General features: G+C 41.0%; 1 protein-coding gene across 1 annotated transcript in view; it reads left to right on the top strand.

Annotated features, from left to right (window-relative positions):
* ADAMTSL1 (ADAMTS like 1) overlaps positions 1–14,482 on the top strand; it is a 176,271-nt gene that overhangs the window by 136,524 nt on the left and 25,265 nt on the right. Inside the window, exons 20-23 of the mRNA XM_040578858.1 lie at positions 904–1,031; positions 4,518–4,646; positions 11,647–11,826; positions 13,844–13,978. Of these exons, the coding sequence (XP_040434792.1) occupies positions 904–1,031; positions 4,518–4,646; positions 11,647–11,826; positions 13,844–13,978 (572 nt within the window). The remainder of the gene's footprint in view (positions 1–903; positions 1,032–4,517; positions 4,647–11,646; positions 11,827–13,843; positions 13,979–14,482) is intronic.

Below are 14,482 nucleotides of genomic sequence, written 5' to 3'. Positions count from 1 at the left end.
GGCATAATCCTGCCACCACTTTCACCCTTGTCTCTGTCAATCATAGTCTCAACCAAGAGTTCATGTACAACAGCTGCTGAAAGTTGCTGCTGAGAAAAATAATTTGTGATTAGGTTTTATCAACAGTTTCAGCTAAAAAATTAAGAGAAAGGAACAATAACCATGACATAACTGTGCTGAAATTAAGGGTACATAAGCATTGACAAGAGCCCATGGACTGAATTCCTGCTCAAACAGGTATATGTCAGGACCTGATGGGGTTATACTACTGCAAAACTGACTGTGAAAAGTAGTTCTTAAGAACTCTAAGACCTCATTCATCCCATTTACCCAAGGGCAGTACACTGAGATCACAGCAGGTTCCTTTTAGTGGCAGAGGAAAGAAACACTTGGCACAGCCCAAGGAGGAGCTGAATATTCATCCCTTTGTATTCACTGAATATTAGGGGAGCCACGAGACTGCTGGGTTTGTACAAACTGCTCAGCAATTAAAGAATGTGGAGCCTCTTTCAGGCTTTGATGCTGAGCTTGTGCTTCACTTCACTTCTTCCTGCCTTCTTCAGCAGGTTTCATGAATTTTCCCTTGCAATAATTCGGCATTTTCTTTACTTTTGGTGCTACTACTTTGCAGAACTGGGAGACAGGGAGGCTAGGCAACTCCTTCAGCATTATGCAGGAAGTGACACAGCAGCAGAGGAGGTTTCACAACCACAGGCAGGTGTTCTAAATACTCAGCAATCTTTCTCTAATACACCTATCAGCAGCAGAACTGGGAACAAGACTAAAATTTTTAAAGGCCTGAACTGTAAAAAAAAAAACGTAAACCTGAAAAAATCCCAGTCAGTTTATACACGCTCACGCAAACTAAAAGACTGTTAAATGTTTCTTTCTGCTTTACTCCAGGATACTACTTCAGCCTGATGACTCCTTGCAGATTCTAGCACCTGTGGAAGCTGATGTGGGTTTCTATGCTTGCAATGCATCCAATGCCCTGGGATCTGACTCTGTCTCTATTGCTGTCACTCTAGCAGGTAAATTGTTCACTCTCTGTGATTGTAGGATGGTCCTTGCCACTTGTGTGATTCTGCACAGAAACTGTTAGGGAACAGGTGGCTGAAGATGCTGTGTGGGCAAGGTGGGTCAACAGAGGTATACTGCTGAAAACACAGGGTATGAACTCTGGAAAACCCTGAGGCATAGTGCAGCTTTCACAGTTAGTTTGTGAGATTTGTGGATTTCTGCAAGAGATTGATGCTTTTTCTCACTTGCTGCATCTGTCATGCTCTCATCCTGGTTATTCATAGCCTATATGGTCAGCACAGTCCAAGCCTCCCAATTTGTATGCTTCCTTTTAAACCTATCACTGATATCTTCAAGTCTAACAGACTCATTGAAGGACTTATTCAGATGTACATTAGGCAAGCCTGAAAAATAGCAGAGCTGAAGAGCCGGGCCCTTGCAAGATCAAGCCCTTGTATCATATTTGATCCATTGTGGCAGAAGAATGGCTGACACTTTCAATTGCTGGGAAATAGATGTTCACAAAAAAATCAACTTCTAGGTTTATATTTACCTAGTATCAGGTGAGTTCTAAAGCAGACTAAATATCCTTTGTTAGCTTAGATTTCTGTTCTAAAGAAAACACACCTGAATAAAAGCCAAGGGCAAGGGGAGGTAGTGCGTGAATCCAGCTTCTTCAAGGTTCATTGATAGGCAATGTCAGCAGGCTCACAACCACATCAGGACCAGCAGAGAGGCAGAGCAGCAAATGTGAATGAGGAGCTGTTGAGTAAGATGAAGAGACAGAAGAGACAGACAAGGACTGTGGCAAGGCAGAGAGGTCTTGGAGAAGGAGGATCCTATTTATCACAAAGGAAACACATTAGAAATGCTAGAAAGCTTATTGATTTTTCAGACCTCTCCATTTTACTGCTTCAGAATGTGAAAGTATTTGGAGGCCTCCAAGGTGCAGGCAATGACCATCAGCTGCCAATGTATCCATGTGTAATTAAAGGAGGGAATAGCAGTTGATGAGTTTGAGGGTTTTTTACACCAAACACAGAGAAACTTTCAGGCAAGAAGAGCATAAAGAAAATCTAAGAATGAATCAATGGCCTGCAGTGAAGTTCTGATGATCAGTAAACCAACTGGAAAGAGACCTTGTCTGTCCCTTAGAAGGAGAACAGCTGAATCCCCCAGAGTGGAAAAGGAAGATCTGCATCAGAGCTACATATTACATGTAGGCAAAAACAAAGATACTGATCCTTTGTACACTACTGCAGATCAGCAATATCTTTGCTGAATTCCAGGCAGCAGGGCAGTGGTGTTGCTGCTAAGACAGTTAGGAGCAACTCCATAATAATCCTCTTTTATTGCACCAGCAAGCAGCTGAATACAAGATTTAAAAAATATTTTTAATATAATTTATAATAAAAAAATATTTATTAAAGTCAAAAGTACTATTCTATCCCTATTGCTTCAGTGAGTTTAAAAGCCAGTTTTGTACGACGTAATTTGTGTGGAGACAATACTGTGAGAAGCCACAGAAAAATAAACTGAGCATTAGGTGTCCACGTGGCACAGGAAGACTAATAGCTGTTTTATTATAATTAATTATCAAGGCTGTACTTTTAACTGTTTTTAGATGAATTAATATTCTTGCACCCCAGACTCAAGCTGAACTCTGCTTAGGAACTGGTATACACTTCCATCTCACATCCAAAGCAAAGAGCTGAACATTTTATAAAATGAGGCCATAAATATCAACATGAGATATTGAGCGGGTTTTGGAACAAAGCAACAAACTTTCTGGCAGAATGGAAGTACTTTCTCAAAAAAAAACCTGGAAAGCTGAGACTGTCCTTAGAGGCATCAGGAGTGGGGCGGAAAGCTTTTTTCATTGAAGAATTTTCTGATTCATCTAACACATGCATGGAAAAAAAGATAGTGGAATATGCTTCCATTTTTATCAATGGTTTGTTACTTTTTATGGGTTGAACAGCTAAAAGATTTTTAATCTTTTGATGAGATTGTGGAAACGAATCAGGAAAATAAAAGGCTGATGTATAGCTGAAGAATTCTTTTCTTTTCTTTAGGCTTTGCCGCAAAACATTAAAACCTTGAGAGATATTTCAACAATAAAATGTAATATTTTACTTTGCTATTCTTAGGCATTAAAAGCACCAAAAAAGAAATAAAAAAAAATACAAAAAAAGAACCCAAACTGATATGACAGGAATTCCAGATAAAATGAATATTTTAAAAGCCCTGGAAATATATGCAGAAATTTATAGTTAGGACTGAATTCAATCTTCAAGATTCCCCATGAGCTCAATGAATCCACTTTTTTTTTTTTCTCACCTACGTATTTTCTTCCTTGACCACCTTCAAATTAACATGCAAATGAAGCCAGCGGTAGACATTAGCCTAGAACTGCAGCTTTCGAAGGCAAATGATGACATCTGAACCTGTTTTGTATCTGACCCTTCATTTAAAGGGGAAAAAAATGTGTTTATAGATTTTTGGATAAAGAGTTTGTAAATACAACAAGTCAAAAACACCCAAGTCCCATACCATTTGAAGCGATGTCATGTTCTACCCCTCCATCCATCATCCTGCCTGCAAAGCATCTTGTCTGGGGCAGGGGTCTGCCTTTAACTCAGCTCTGTCAGCTCTGCTGCTTCACTCCCCTTTCTCAGAGCTAAGCCCGAGTATCTCTGAACTGTTTTGTGTCATGTAGTCATGCCTTTACAGTACTCCTATGAAAGGAGTACTAGAAGGCTCCTTAAGCCCCTGGTGGTAGATAACTCCACAGCTAATCCCACATGGTCAGGGACAACAGCAGGAGAACACCTTGACCCACTTGCTTGCTGTCACCTGTGTTGGAAGCACACTGAAAACAATTTGGGAAGTTTGCTGCAGGCAAAGAAGGTATCTGTTAGAGACGAACAATGTTAATGCATAGCACCGTTACTACGGGCTTTAGGAACACAAAATGGGTTAGCTCACAGAAAGTAGCTTGTTTATGTCCCTCATTTTCTGACACTAGCCATTATGAGAAAACTTTCTGGTTATGGCGTGGTCTTCCCAATCCCAGTGTTTCCACTATAGACTAAAGAAAACACATTTGATGTGTAGAAACAGCTTGCAGGTTGCTGTAAACCTCCCTCACTATTAATGTGCCTGTAGCCATCACTCGGGATTCTTTTCCCTATGTTTGGCCTTTGGCAAAGGGTGGTATCTTGGTTGCAGTACCACGCAAACATCTTGCTGCAGCAGCCTCAATTGTGCTGGTGTTTATTGATCCAGCTGGTTCTTATTTGTGTCCATATGGCTTTAATGCTATCCTGCCTCTGCTCTAAGCATGCTTTTTCTTTTTCCAAGACAGCTTTTCCCATGCAATTTGGTGACACCAATATTATAAAAAGCAGGTGGGTGTCCCAGAGTGTCCCAGGCCATCTGTCCCATGCAAGCTCAGTGTGCTTGGTCTGATAAATCATGTTGGTTCTTCTCTGCAGGAAAGCCACTGATAAAGGCATCAAGAGCTACTGTGATAAACACTGAATTTCCAGCTGTTACTGTGGATATCGGAAGCACAGTGAAAACAATCCAAAGAGCAAATGTTACAATCAGCTGCCAGGTTGCAGGTGAGAAATTACTTGGTTTCCCATGCAGATGCCTTCAGCTATAAATTTCTGCGGGGTTCTTTGCTAAGTTAGTGTCTCCAGGTGCAACTGGGTGAATGCAAGGTTTTCCTAGAACTTGGGCAAACTTCTTCACTTCCATTAATTCCTAGCATAGAAATTGCCCTCCTTTTATCAATACCAACAAGAAAAGTGTATTGGCTTTAGAAAATCTAGAAGATACAACAGGCATCTTTGTTAGAAATACACAGTATGGTGCGGGTACAAAAAAACATATATTCCTACCTGTTGGGCATGTTTGGTGAGAATATACAAGCATGGACTGACTGACTTATTTCCTTATTGATGAGGTTTTTAAAGTCCACTCCAGTTCCTTCTTTTCCTTCCAAACTCTTTTTTTCAAATTAAGAGTATGTTAGCACACTCTTACTGATTTTTCTTTTTTCATCTTGGGAGCGCCAGAACTCAGAGGAATTCTGCTGAAACAGGGTCCTCCCTGAAACTGTTTTCCAGCCAGAGACTGAATAGCCCTCAGTCTTATGGCAGTAGTTTGCCTGTTTCCAAAAGTGACCAAAAAAAGTTGATCTTATCTGTGTGTTGCAGTTGGTGGGAATGTTGGTATGGGAAGCAGGGGTGGGCAGAGAGAGAGATCTGGGAAATCTCTACAGAACCAGGGCCAAACCTTTGATTCATTACACCTTCATGCACAATGTGAGGGAGAACAGGAGGGGAAGGGAGCAGCTTATAAAATGCAAAGTGAGCCGTGCTGAGTATTACACAAGTATCTGCAGTGGAGACTTATATGAAGTCCCTTACACCCTTGCTTTAGCTTCTCATACCTAGCAGTTATTTCAAATTACCCTAATTAAGCATCTGCACTGCAAATATCCAAATATCCTGCTCTTTTTTTTTACACTTTTTACTCACTTCAAGCACTTAGCGAATGTCAGTTTTCTTTCTTCAGGTGCTGCCAACCACACCTCTATGCAAATTATTAAGTGAAAAGAGTATTTGGCTCAAGTTTCATTATTTGGTCGTTTGTCCTTTAGCAAAATATTCACAATAGCTGTGCAAATACTAGGCTGGGATTCCAATTTATTGATTACTTTCAGTGGGATTCATGAAAGAAAAATACAGTATCATTTTTTCCTAGTGGTTCATGAGGGAATAAATTCAGTAATTCTGTTGCCCTTTCAACATAGACACTAGACACTCACTTGCAATCAGACCAATGTTCAGTGTCTTTCAAACACAAGGAAATGAAAACTGTACTGTTTTTCCCCAGGCCCTTGTATGCCACCTGCACTGCCAGTGTGTGAAAGAAGCTAAGTAGTATATGAACATAAATTATTTTAGATTTCTGGGTTCTCCCAGCTGCAGATGGGGAAGCCCCATAGATGTAGACAATGACTGCTGATTTAAGAAGTGCAGCCATTTCCCTTCAGTATGAAGACATCATGAAAAGAACGGGATGTGGCTAAGCAAAGTTGCCACAGTTCTTATTGCATCAGAAAACTACAGGAAGGGAGGACAACATGGTCAGGGGCACTAATACAGTGCCTTTTCTGAGAGGAAAATAATCTCCAGCAATTTTATGCAGCCTATCTACCAGGACAAAGTCATCCACAATGGAAAATTTTAGCAGTGTCACAGTAGAATCACTACCATATCTCCCAGAAGAAGGCTTTTTGCGATCTAGTAACTTTACTGTATATTGGATTCTTCTATGATATAGAAAAAAATTGCTTAAATTATGATTTTTTTTCATGGGCATTTATCTTCTGCTACTGCCTTTGCAGAAAATGTCAAATATGACATCAGAGATTAATACTGTTGAAATTATGATAAAGTCATAAACCACAAGTTGAGATGTTACACAGGTAATGAGAGTGAGTAATGAGGAAAGAAATATTTTATAGGAATTAGAATCCTATTTTCATACAAATAGTGTTGATAATTAAAAAACAATTTTAAAAAAGAGCTGCATATGGGAAGAGGTCTAGGAACAGAGTGATTTCCATCAGCTGTCTCACCTTTGTCTGGGAAATAGATCATCTCATAAAACCTGTTGAAGAACTTGACAATAAAAATAATTTTCCTTCTAATATAAGCACAGATTTTTTTGGTTTAGCATCAGGGTTGTGATTGTCTAACCTTTTAATATTTTTTTTATCATTCTACTTAGAATGATCAATTCTAAGGAGAAGAGTAACATGCACTATTGCTTCAGTCAGCAAATGTGTCATATCCTAGTGACTTCTTCAGAGTAGATGGAGTTTACAGCTATGTGGTTTGCCAAAGTTCCCCAGAAGGCACTAACAGTGAAATGACCATCATATCATAGTAAATGAATGTGCAATGTTTGATGCAGTAACATCAGATAATAAAAGAAGAATTAGAATGTGAGAATTAAGTGAACATAATTAGAAAGCAAACTAACATATACAGAAATTATGTGGAGAATATCCAGATGAAAAAAAAAACTCTTCGCACAGCTTTGTAAAGCTACAGTCTTTTTTCTTCTAGTACTTTCCCTCTAGTCATTTCAGGATGCCCTGAGCCAGCATAGCAACTAAGAGTTGCCCCAGATCCGGATGAGGTACCTGTTAATCTCATCGTTGTTAGCTATGTTGTTATCACAGTGTTGTATAGCCTGTAGTATAGGACCATGCATGTATTGGATCTTGGAGTTCTGTCTTATATAAGGACACATCTTTACTGAGAGTCAACAGGACAGCAGAATAAATATTTATATGAGAAATATTAAGTATAAGGATTGGTTATGACATTTTCTAAAACTACTCCTGCTGTCAAGGGACAAAAGTATACACTTGCTCCTGACAGGTGTTGATAAGCCTGGAGAAGGTTTCCTAAAAACAGGAGATAATGAAAAAGAACATTACCAGAGCCTAGGAAGTAATTTTATATTGCTCTTTAACTTCTTATGAAAGGCATAAACACTGTCAAAATCTATGTTCTCAGCTTAAACTTACAGATACTGGCTGTAAGACAAGGAAAAACAAAATCATTCTGGGTGCATTAGAGTTTAATTGGCCCCTGATATGAATCATGTCAGGATGAAAATCTATTTTGGTTATACCACAAACAGTGGTGTGGTTTTGTTCAAGGTTGAAAATCGGCCTTATTTCACTTGACATAATTTCACTACTTTGTTCATAGAGATGAAAGGATTTCTTAAACATAGTTAGGAGAATGTAGTCAGTCCCAGATTTCTCCAGAAATAATCCTAAGGTAACTCCTACCCAGAACTCCACTCAGGAGTCTTGCAGATGCCTGTGAGTTCCAGCTGGAGGATTTTCTCCAAGCTTCAAAAAGCCAGCAGCATTTCTGAATGGGCAATTTGATTGCTGTAGGCAATTTCACTTCTAAATGGGATGTAGAAGTAATCTGGATCACATCAGTATCACTAGGAAGCTTTCTGTTGACTTCAGCACTGAAATTGTGCAGATATTCATTCAGATACCAGAAGCTTCAATCATTCTGGCCCAAGCTGTTATTGAAAATACAGTTGGACATAAAAGGTGAAACAAATTTAAAAAATCTGTTTCATAGGGCATTTTTCCATGCTGTCCTTCAGACCATAAGACTTCTAACAGAGGCACCTGTCTGAAAAGTGTCATATACCATTAGTCACTCTTGAGTCAGAACAGAATAGTAACTTAAAGTACATTACTATCCTGCCTTGTATGGCCTTCTCTCTCTGATGTTTCAGCTTGAAGTTTTTTCAACTGTTCTAAACATTCCTTTCCTGTCCATTTCATCTGTATACTTTACTTTATGACTCGTGGCATTGTAAACCAGTCACCACTGCTAGATCCTTGTATTGCTATGCCTCCTTCGTCAAAAGCTCCTGGTTTAGCAAAATTATCTTGATTAACATGCACAGTTCTGCTTGCTGCATATCCCAGGTAGCCTTTTTGTGCTGGATACATGCACAGTGATGGAGGGGAAAGCTAAAGAATAGATTTGGGTAACTATTCACTATCTAAAGACTTGCCTGCCCAGCAACATGAGTTCTGTTTCCACCTGGCACCTCTCAGACTTTCAGTCTCTGTGATTGTTTCTGCAAGGCAAACACACTCAGCCCTCTGTCCTTTGTCGTTCACTGTTACCCAGCAAAACTGAATGAAATGCTCTTGCTACTTTCCACCTCTCATGGCAATGCTGTGCAGTGATGTGTTTGCTCATCCCTGTGCTGGCTGCATTCTATTCCTATCTTGATGCTTACAAGTGTCACTAAAGGCAGAAGCACAAAGGAAAATGAAGTTGCTACTCACTGACATACTGCTTATCTTCCCTAAAGCAAACTGTAGGGACAGCTGTACAGGTTAGTTTCAAATAATGCCCTGTTATAGTGGAAACTTCATCTTAAAGACAGAGGAAGAACACCCTTTGCAAAGTATCAGTCAGAAAACTATTTTTGTAGAGCTTTTTAGGTACAGTGCACCTTTTCTAGACTCAACAGTAATACCTCAACAGTAAGGAGTCTTACCTTTAACCTCTTGTTGCTTCTTCTGCTAGTGAAGTGTATACAGGAGGAATCTGCCTTTCTGGACTAAGACTATCCAAGCAGTTGTCTGAAAGAAGAATATTAGTTTTATTTGTCTCCTTATGTATTTATTTATTTTATTTGAGTCCTTGCTCTTGAGGACTGTGGTCATAGGAAGTCCTCATCTTCTCAGCACTCCTCATCCCTTCCTCTTGTCCCACTATTTGCACTTATCTTCCATTATTTTCAAGAAAAACTTGAAAGCTCCACCCAGTTTTGGTCGTCAAAGAAGGAAGATGAGCCCTGGTTGGAATTAGAGAAAACTTCACAATTTCATATGAGATTGTTTATTTCTGAGGTACATTTCTTGATACTTCCATGACTGAATTCTGCAATAACCATAATGTGAAAACCTGTGCGCTGTAAGTAGCTTAGCCTGCGAAAGAGAATGGATCATACCTTCACTAGTGGCATTTGGAGGACAAGTGCTGGGATGTGAGTGTTTTCCCATCCCAGGGGCTGCAGAACTAGAAAAGTCTCCATTTTCTCTCCTTTGCTCTTTGGAGCTCACCTCTCAAACTTCCTTTCCCTGTAATGGAAACACAATAAACATGCAGGCTTGAATAAACTCAGGGGTTGTGGTTGTTTGCTATCCATCTGTTGGCTGAACTCCCCTGAGGACTCTGGAAAAAATCAGAGTGAGGTTTTAAGTGGTGGTCAGCCCACCCATGCCACATAGGTCAAAGAGTAGCAGCCAGAGGGACAGCTGTGTAATGGTCATATCCCAGCGGGGGGGGCGGGGAGGGGAGCATGTCAGAAACAGGCCAAAGCCCATCCTTTTAAAAAAGCTGAGTTGTAGCAATACAAAAGAGGATAAACCTTGGGAAAACAGCAGCATAGGCAAGAATGATTAGTTCTCTGGGTATGCCATGAAGGGTCCAGATTAGCATATGCTATTTACCCTCAGACAAAGGTGAGAAAAACCCTGCAGTCTTTTATAGCCTGCTTCCTGCTATTTTCTGAATGTGGACAAGACCCTCTGCCCTTACAAGGCTTCAGCTTTCCTTCCTGGCTGCCAGGCTCACACATACTCATTCCAGATGTCTTGGCAAAGCCACCAGGTGACTCATGGAGAGGTGGAAAAAAGGCCACAATCCTTTGATGTGGAAGAATAGGAAAAAATCTCCCCTTCCCACTTCCATCTGCACATGCTTAGCAAGGCACCTGCAATCAGGCACTTACTGCAAATACAGTCAAATGGGTGGCCATGCTCAGTGACCACAGCCCGAGGGAGGTATTTCTGATGCCAGGGCCACAGAACTGACAGTAGGGTGGGTTTTTTTGGCATGGAGGCACAACCAGAAAGGTAGTGCAATGGGCAGAAGAACATGTTGCTGTGACATGAGGCAGGGAACGGTTTAGGTGGGCAGCAGATACTTAAGAATACCTGCCTGTATGCATGATCTTAATCTATAGTAGGCATAAGGAAACTGAATGTTCATGTGAAAGAGATTAACTGTGTCCCACATACAGACAGTACCGCAAGCAGGAGAGCATGCACTCCAGCAGTTACCAGGATTGGCGATGTGCTGCTCCTTACAGCCATGGGTCCACACAATATCATTTCCTCCCAGGCACAGCTCCAGAGGCCTATCCCATCTCTTAAGACTTCCAATACCATTTCACATAAACCAATTGCTTACTAGTCAGTAAAACTAAGTTACCTGATCTGGTATGCATTTAAACTGAGGTGGAAATCCCTATGTCGAAGAAATACTATCTACAGCAAGACCAGAGGTCTTGCCAGCTGCACATGAGAACCCATTCTGGTTTTGTTGGGTACAAAAGGGTACCCAACAGAGATAGCTGGGACCTTAGATCCAAGCCACAAAAGGAGGCAATTCTTCCTGTAGCAGGTTATGGATCTGTAACGGTCTGTTGCCTGAGGCCTCCTGGTGAGATTGCTGAAACTGCTTTTCTGAAGATGTAAATGCTAAATTGTTTGCATAATTTCAAAAAGGAAGATCACATGAGTTAAAAGAAATCCATGGAGCGTTCCTAACTGCACAGAAACTACTTCAGGCTCCAAAAGTTCCTCAGTTGAAACTACTGGGAGGCTGGGAGAGGCACGAGCTTATGGCTTCTTCCAGAGACAGCATACTAGGCTAGATTAACTTTGTTCTGATCCAATATAGGCTTGCTTTTAAGAGTAATGAGTCCAAAGTTTGCTTGTGCAACTCTGGGACACTGAAAGGGAAGACTTCAATTCAGTTTTAACTCTTCTGCTCTGTCTCAAGGTGATCTAAGAAACACAGAGACAGGCAATGTGAAAGAATTGATTAAACACTTCTGAAGTGCAAAATATTCACTACAAAGTCATATTAAAATCTTGTTTTAATTGCTCTATCTTAACATTTTTTTCTGTAGCAACCATAACACTGTTTAGCAACTACTGTATCTTACTTGTGTTATGTTTTGTCAATGTTTTTGCAGGTGTTCCTGAAGCAGAAGTTACTTGGTTTAAGAACAAGGTCAAGCTGTCCTCTGCTCACCATCTGAATGATGGGTTGCTGCTAATTGCAAACGTTTCCCTGTCAGATCAGGGGTTGTACTCCTGCAAGGCAGCCAATCTTCGTGGGGAGGTAACTGAAAGCTCCCAGCTGTTGGTTCTTGGTGAGTCCAGGGTATTTTGCACTTGCAGCAATAGTAATGTGGCTGCTGGCACATCCAGGCAGCAGTACTAATCAGAGTATGTGGAAAGAGGGAACGGCGTACAGGAAGCCCTGTTCTAAGGAAAGAACCAGTCTGTATTTGTTCACTGGGCAGCGTCACATGAAACAAGGTGGTGGTAAAAGGAAAATGGATAAGGAGAAAATGTTTAAGCACAGGGACTGCACCTCCCAGTACTGAGATACTTAGTTTCACTCTTTCAGACTTACTAGCTAACAAAAGCATTTATTAACCATTTCTTAAAGTGGCTCTCTTGAAATAAGAAAGATGCCACCTGTCCCCTGTGAAGTGCTTTGCCTCTGCTGAGCAGACATTCCGTACATGGCTGTGTGATACAGACCCATTTCACACCTGGTACACACCACACTGTTGTGCATAAACCCAGTGTGCTTTTAAAAAGCACTTCCCAAGTTCAACAAATGGCCAAGTTTACTGTTTCTTGGGTTTCTGAACAACAGACAGAAAGCCCAGCTGGGTGACTTGAAAAGATGTGTCAGCTGTGAAGTGTGGGTGGAAGTGGAAGTGTTACCTGTTCATAATCTGATGTGTGGGAAAGGGGTTTCCTTTCCTGGCAACTCATCTTCTATCATTTCTCCATGCCTGGCAGATGAATGATCCAGCTAGACTTAGTGATTCTGTACATACAATAGTGAAACCTAGTCCCTGTTATTGATGGAACACCATTAAAGCATCTTTTACAGCTCTCATCTTTCATGACTAGAGTAAGCACAGGTTCCATGGATGATGCAGCTTCCAAAAGAAGTTTTAAAGTGAAATCAACACTAAAACCCCTCTATGGATGTTCACATGAGTTCACTGTGAATCCAGACTTGCTACAGAAAATTGGTCTAAAAACTTTTGGGGGTGTGGAGGTGGGGAGGTGCAGGAGAGGGAGGGACCAACTGGGTTTCAGCCTATAAATAAAAATTTCCACATGATCTTTACATCCTTTTCTGATCTTTATAAATGGTTTAGTTTTTACAGATGGAAAGTTACTGTGAGCTACACAAGCTGCTTTTGTTTGTAGGCAAATGGCATGTTTAGTTCCTTGATGGAAAGAAACAGATCAAGCATCCATGACTCGTACTTCTGGTGCTGAATGTGATCAGCAATAGAAAACTTGCTTAGCATGTGCTGTCATCTAATTGAAAGGGAATGAAGCTACCATTCACTTAAATCAAACATCTCATCATTTCCATGACAAACAGAATTGGGAATGATAGGCAATGCAATCGATTTTTAAAATAGCATTATGGTTAGTGAAGAACTAAATCCCTGCAGTTGACAGCATAGACTGATCCTCTTGAGCTCTGAACTCTTACACATTTGGAGCTTTACCTAAATATACCACAGGATTTGGCAGGGTTATAACCATATCTTATCAGGGCTTGATCCAGGCTGTAGCAGACATTAATTTTTTTCCAGCGACTGCTGTGGACACTGGATTTGCCTTCTGTGCTGTATAAATTTGCTCTTTCACCCAAGCTGTACATGGTATTTCCTGATATCATGTACCTTTGTCACATATGAAGAGGGTCAATCAGAATGCCATGGTATCCTTCAGAGAGAATTTATTTTATTTTGTGGTCATACTGATTCAGATGTTACTTTAATACTTTCTCTAGTGCCTTACCTAAAGTGAGGCAAAGCACACCTTTAGTAGTTGCCCAAAGCTGCTTAGACTGCCCCTCTGAAATCATTATATTGCAGCACAGCAAATAATGCAGTAGGTGGGGGGGTGGTGGGGGGGGGTGGGGGTGGGGGTGTGTGGGTGTGGGTGTGGGGGGGGGGGGGGGGGGGGTGGGTGGGTGGGGGGGGGGGTGGGGGGGGGGGGGTGTGGGGGGGGGGGTATGTGGTGTGTGTGTGTGTGGGGAGGGGGGGGTGAGTGTGTGATGTCCCTGAGATGTTTTCTTCTATAGTGTTGCTCATCACTTCAGTCTCCCAACCTGTTTGTTACCAGAGCCTCCACGACCTCTTCCTTACCTAGAAGACTTTACAGCAGTGGTTTCCAGTGCTGGGACCAACACTCATTCAGTGCTGACCTCTCCTTCAGGAACAAAAATGACCATCAGTCCAGGAAGCTCTGCTCTCATAGGTAAGTCAAGTGGTTTAAGATTTTTTATTATTATTAAAAGGGGTTTAGAATTAGAATACAGTTAAGCATCCAGTTATCCATTGCAGTTAAGCTTCCAATTATCCAGCCATGAAGCACTGAGACAAAACACATCAAACCATCAATGCATTGTCAGTCATAATTGCTGCCAACTTGTTCTCAGAACTCAGAAACTCATTTTAAAAAAGGAAGTCCTTTTATTAGTAAAATGTCCCAAAGCATGTGGAATAAGGGCTCCATTGCACCACACTGTGCAGCACCCTGTAAGAAGCAGTCCCTGTTCTAGAGGCTGCCAATCTCATTCAAAGCAAGACTTGGCAAACTCATGTGCCAGTTGATCTAAAAGAAGAAACACTTGTGGTTCTGTTTTTCTTTTTATTCTGCATTTCGATACTAATCCTTCCATATGTCTGCTATTCATATTGCATATCCTACTTCTTCAGAGCCTTTCCTAGAGTTTTGCCTCTATCCCTCTAGACATGTTTT

Source organism: Falco naumanni, chromosome Z (assembly GCF_017639655.2).
Source record: "Falco naumanni isolate bFalNau1 chromosome Z, bFalNau1.pat, whole genome shotgun sequence".
In the NCBI taxonomy this organism is placed as follows: domain Eukaryota; kingdom Metazoa; phylum Chordata; class Aves; order Falconiformes; family Falconidae; genus Falco; species Falco naumanni.
Note: the sequence above shows the minus strand (reverse complement) of the source record. Positions and strands in the feature narration are given on the sequence as shown.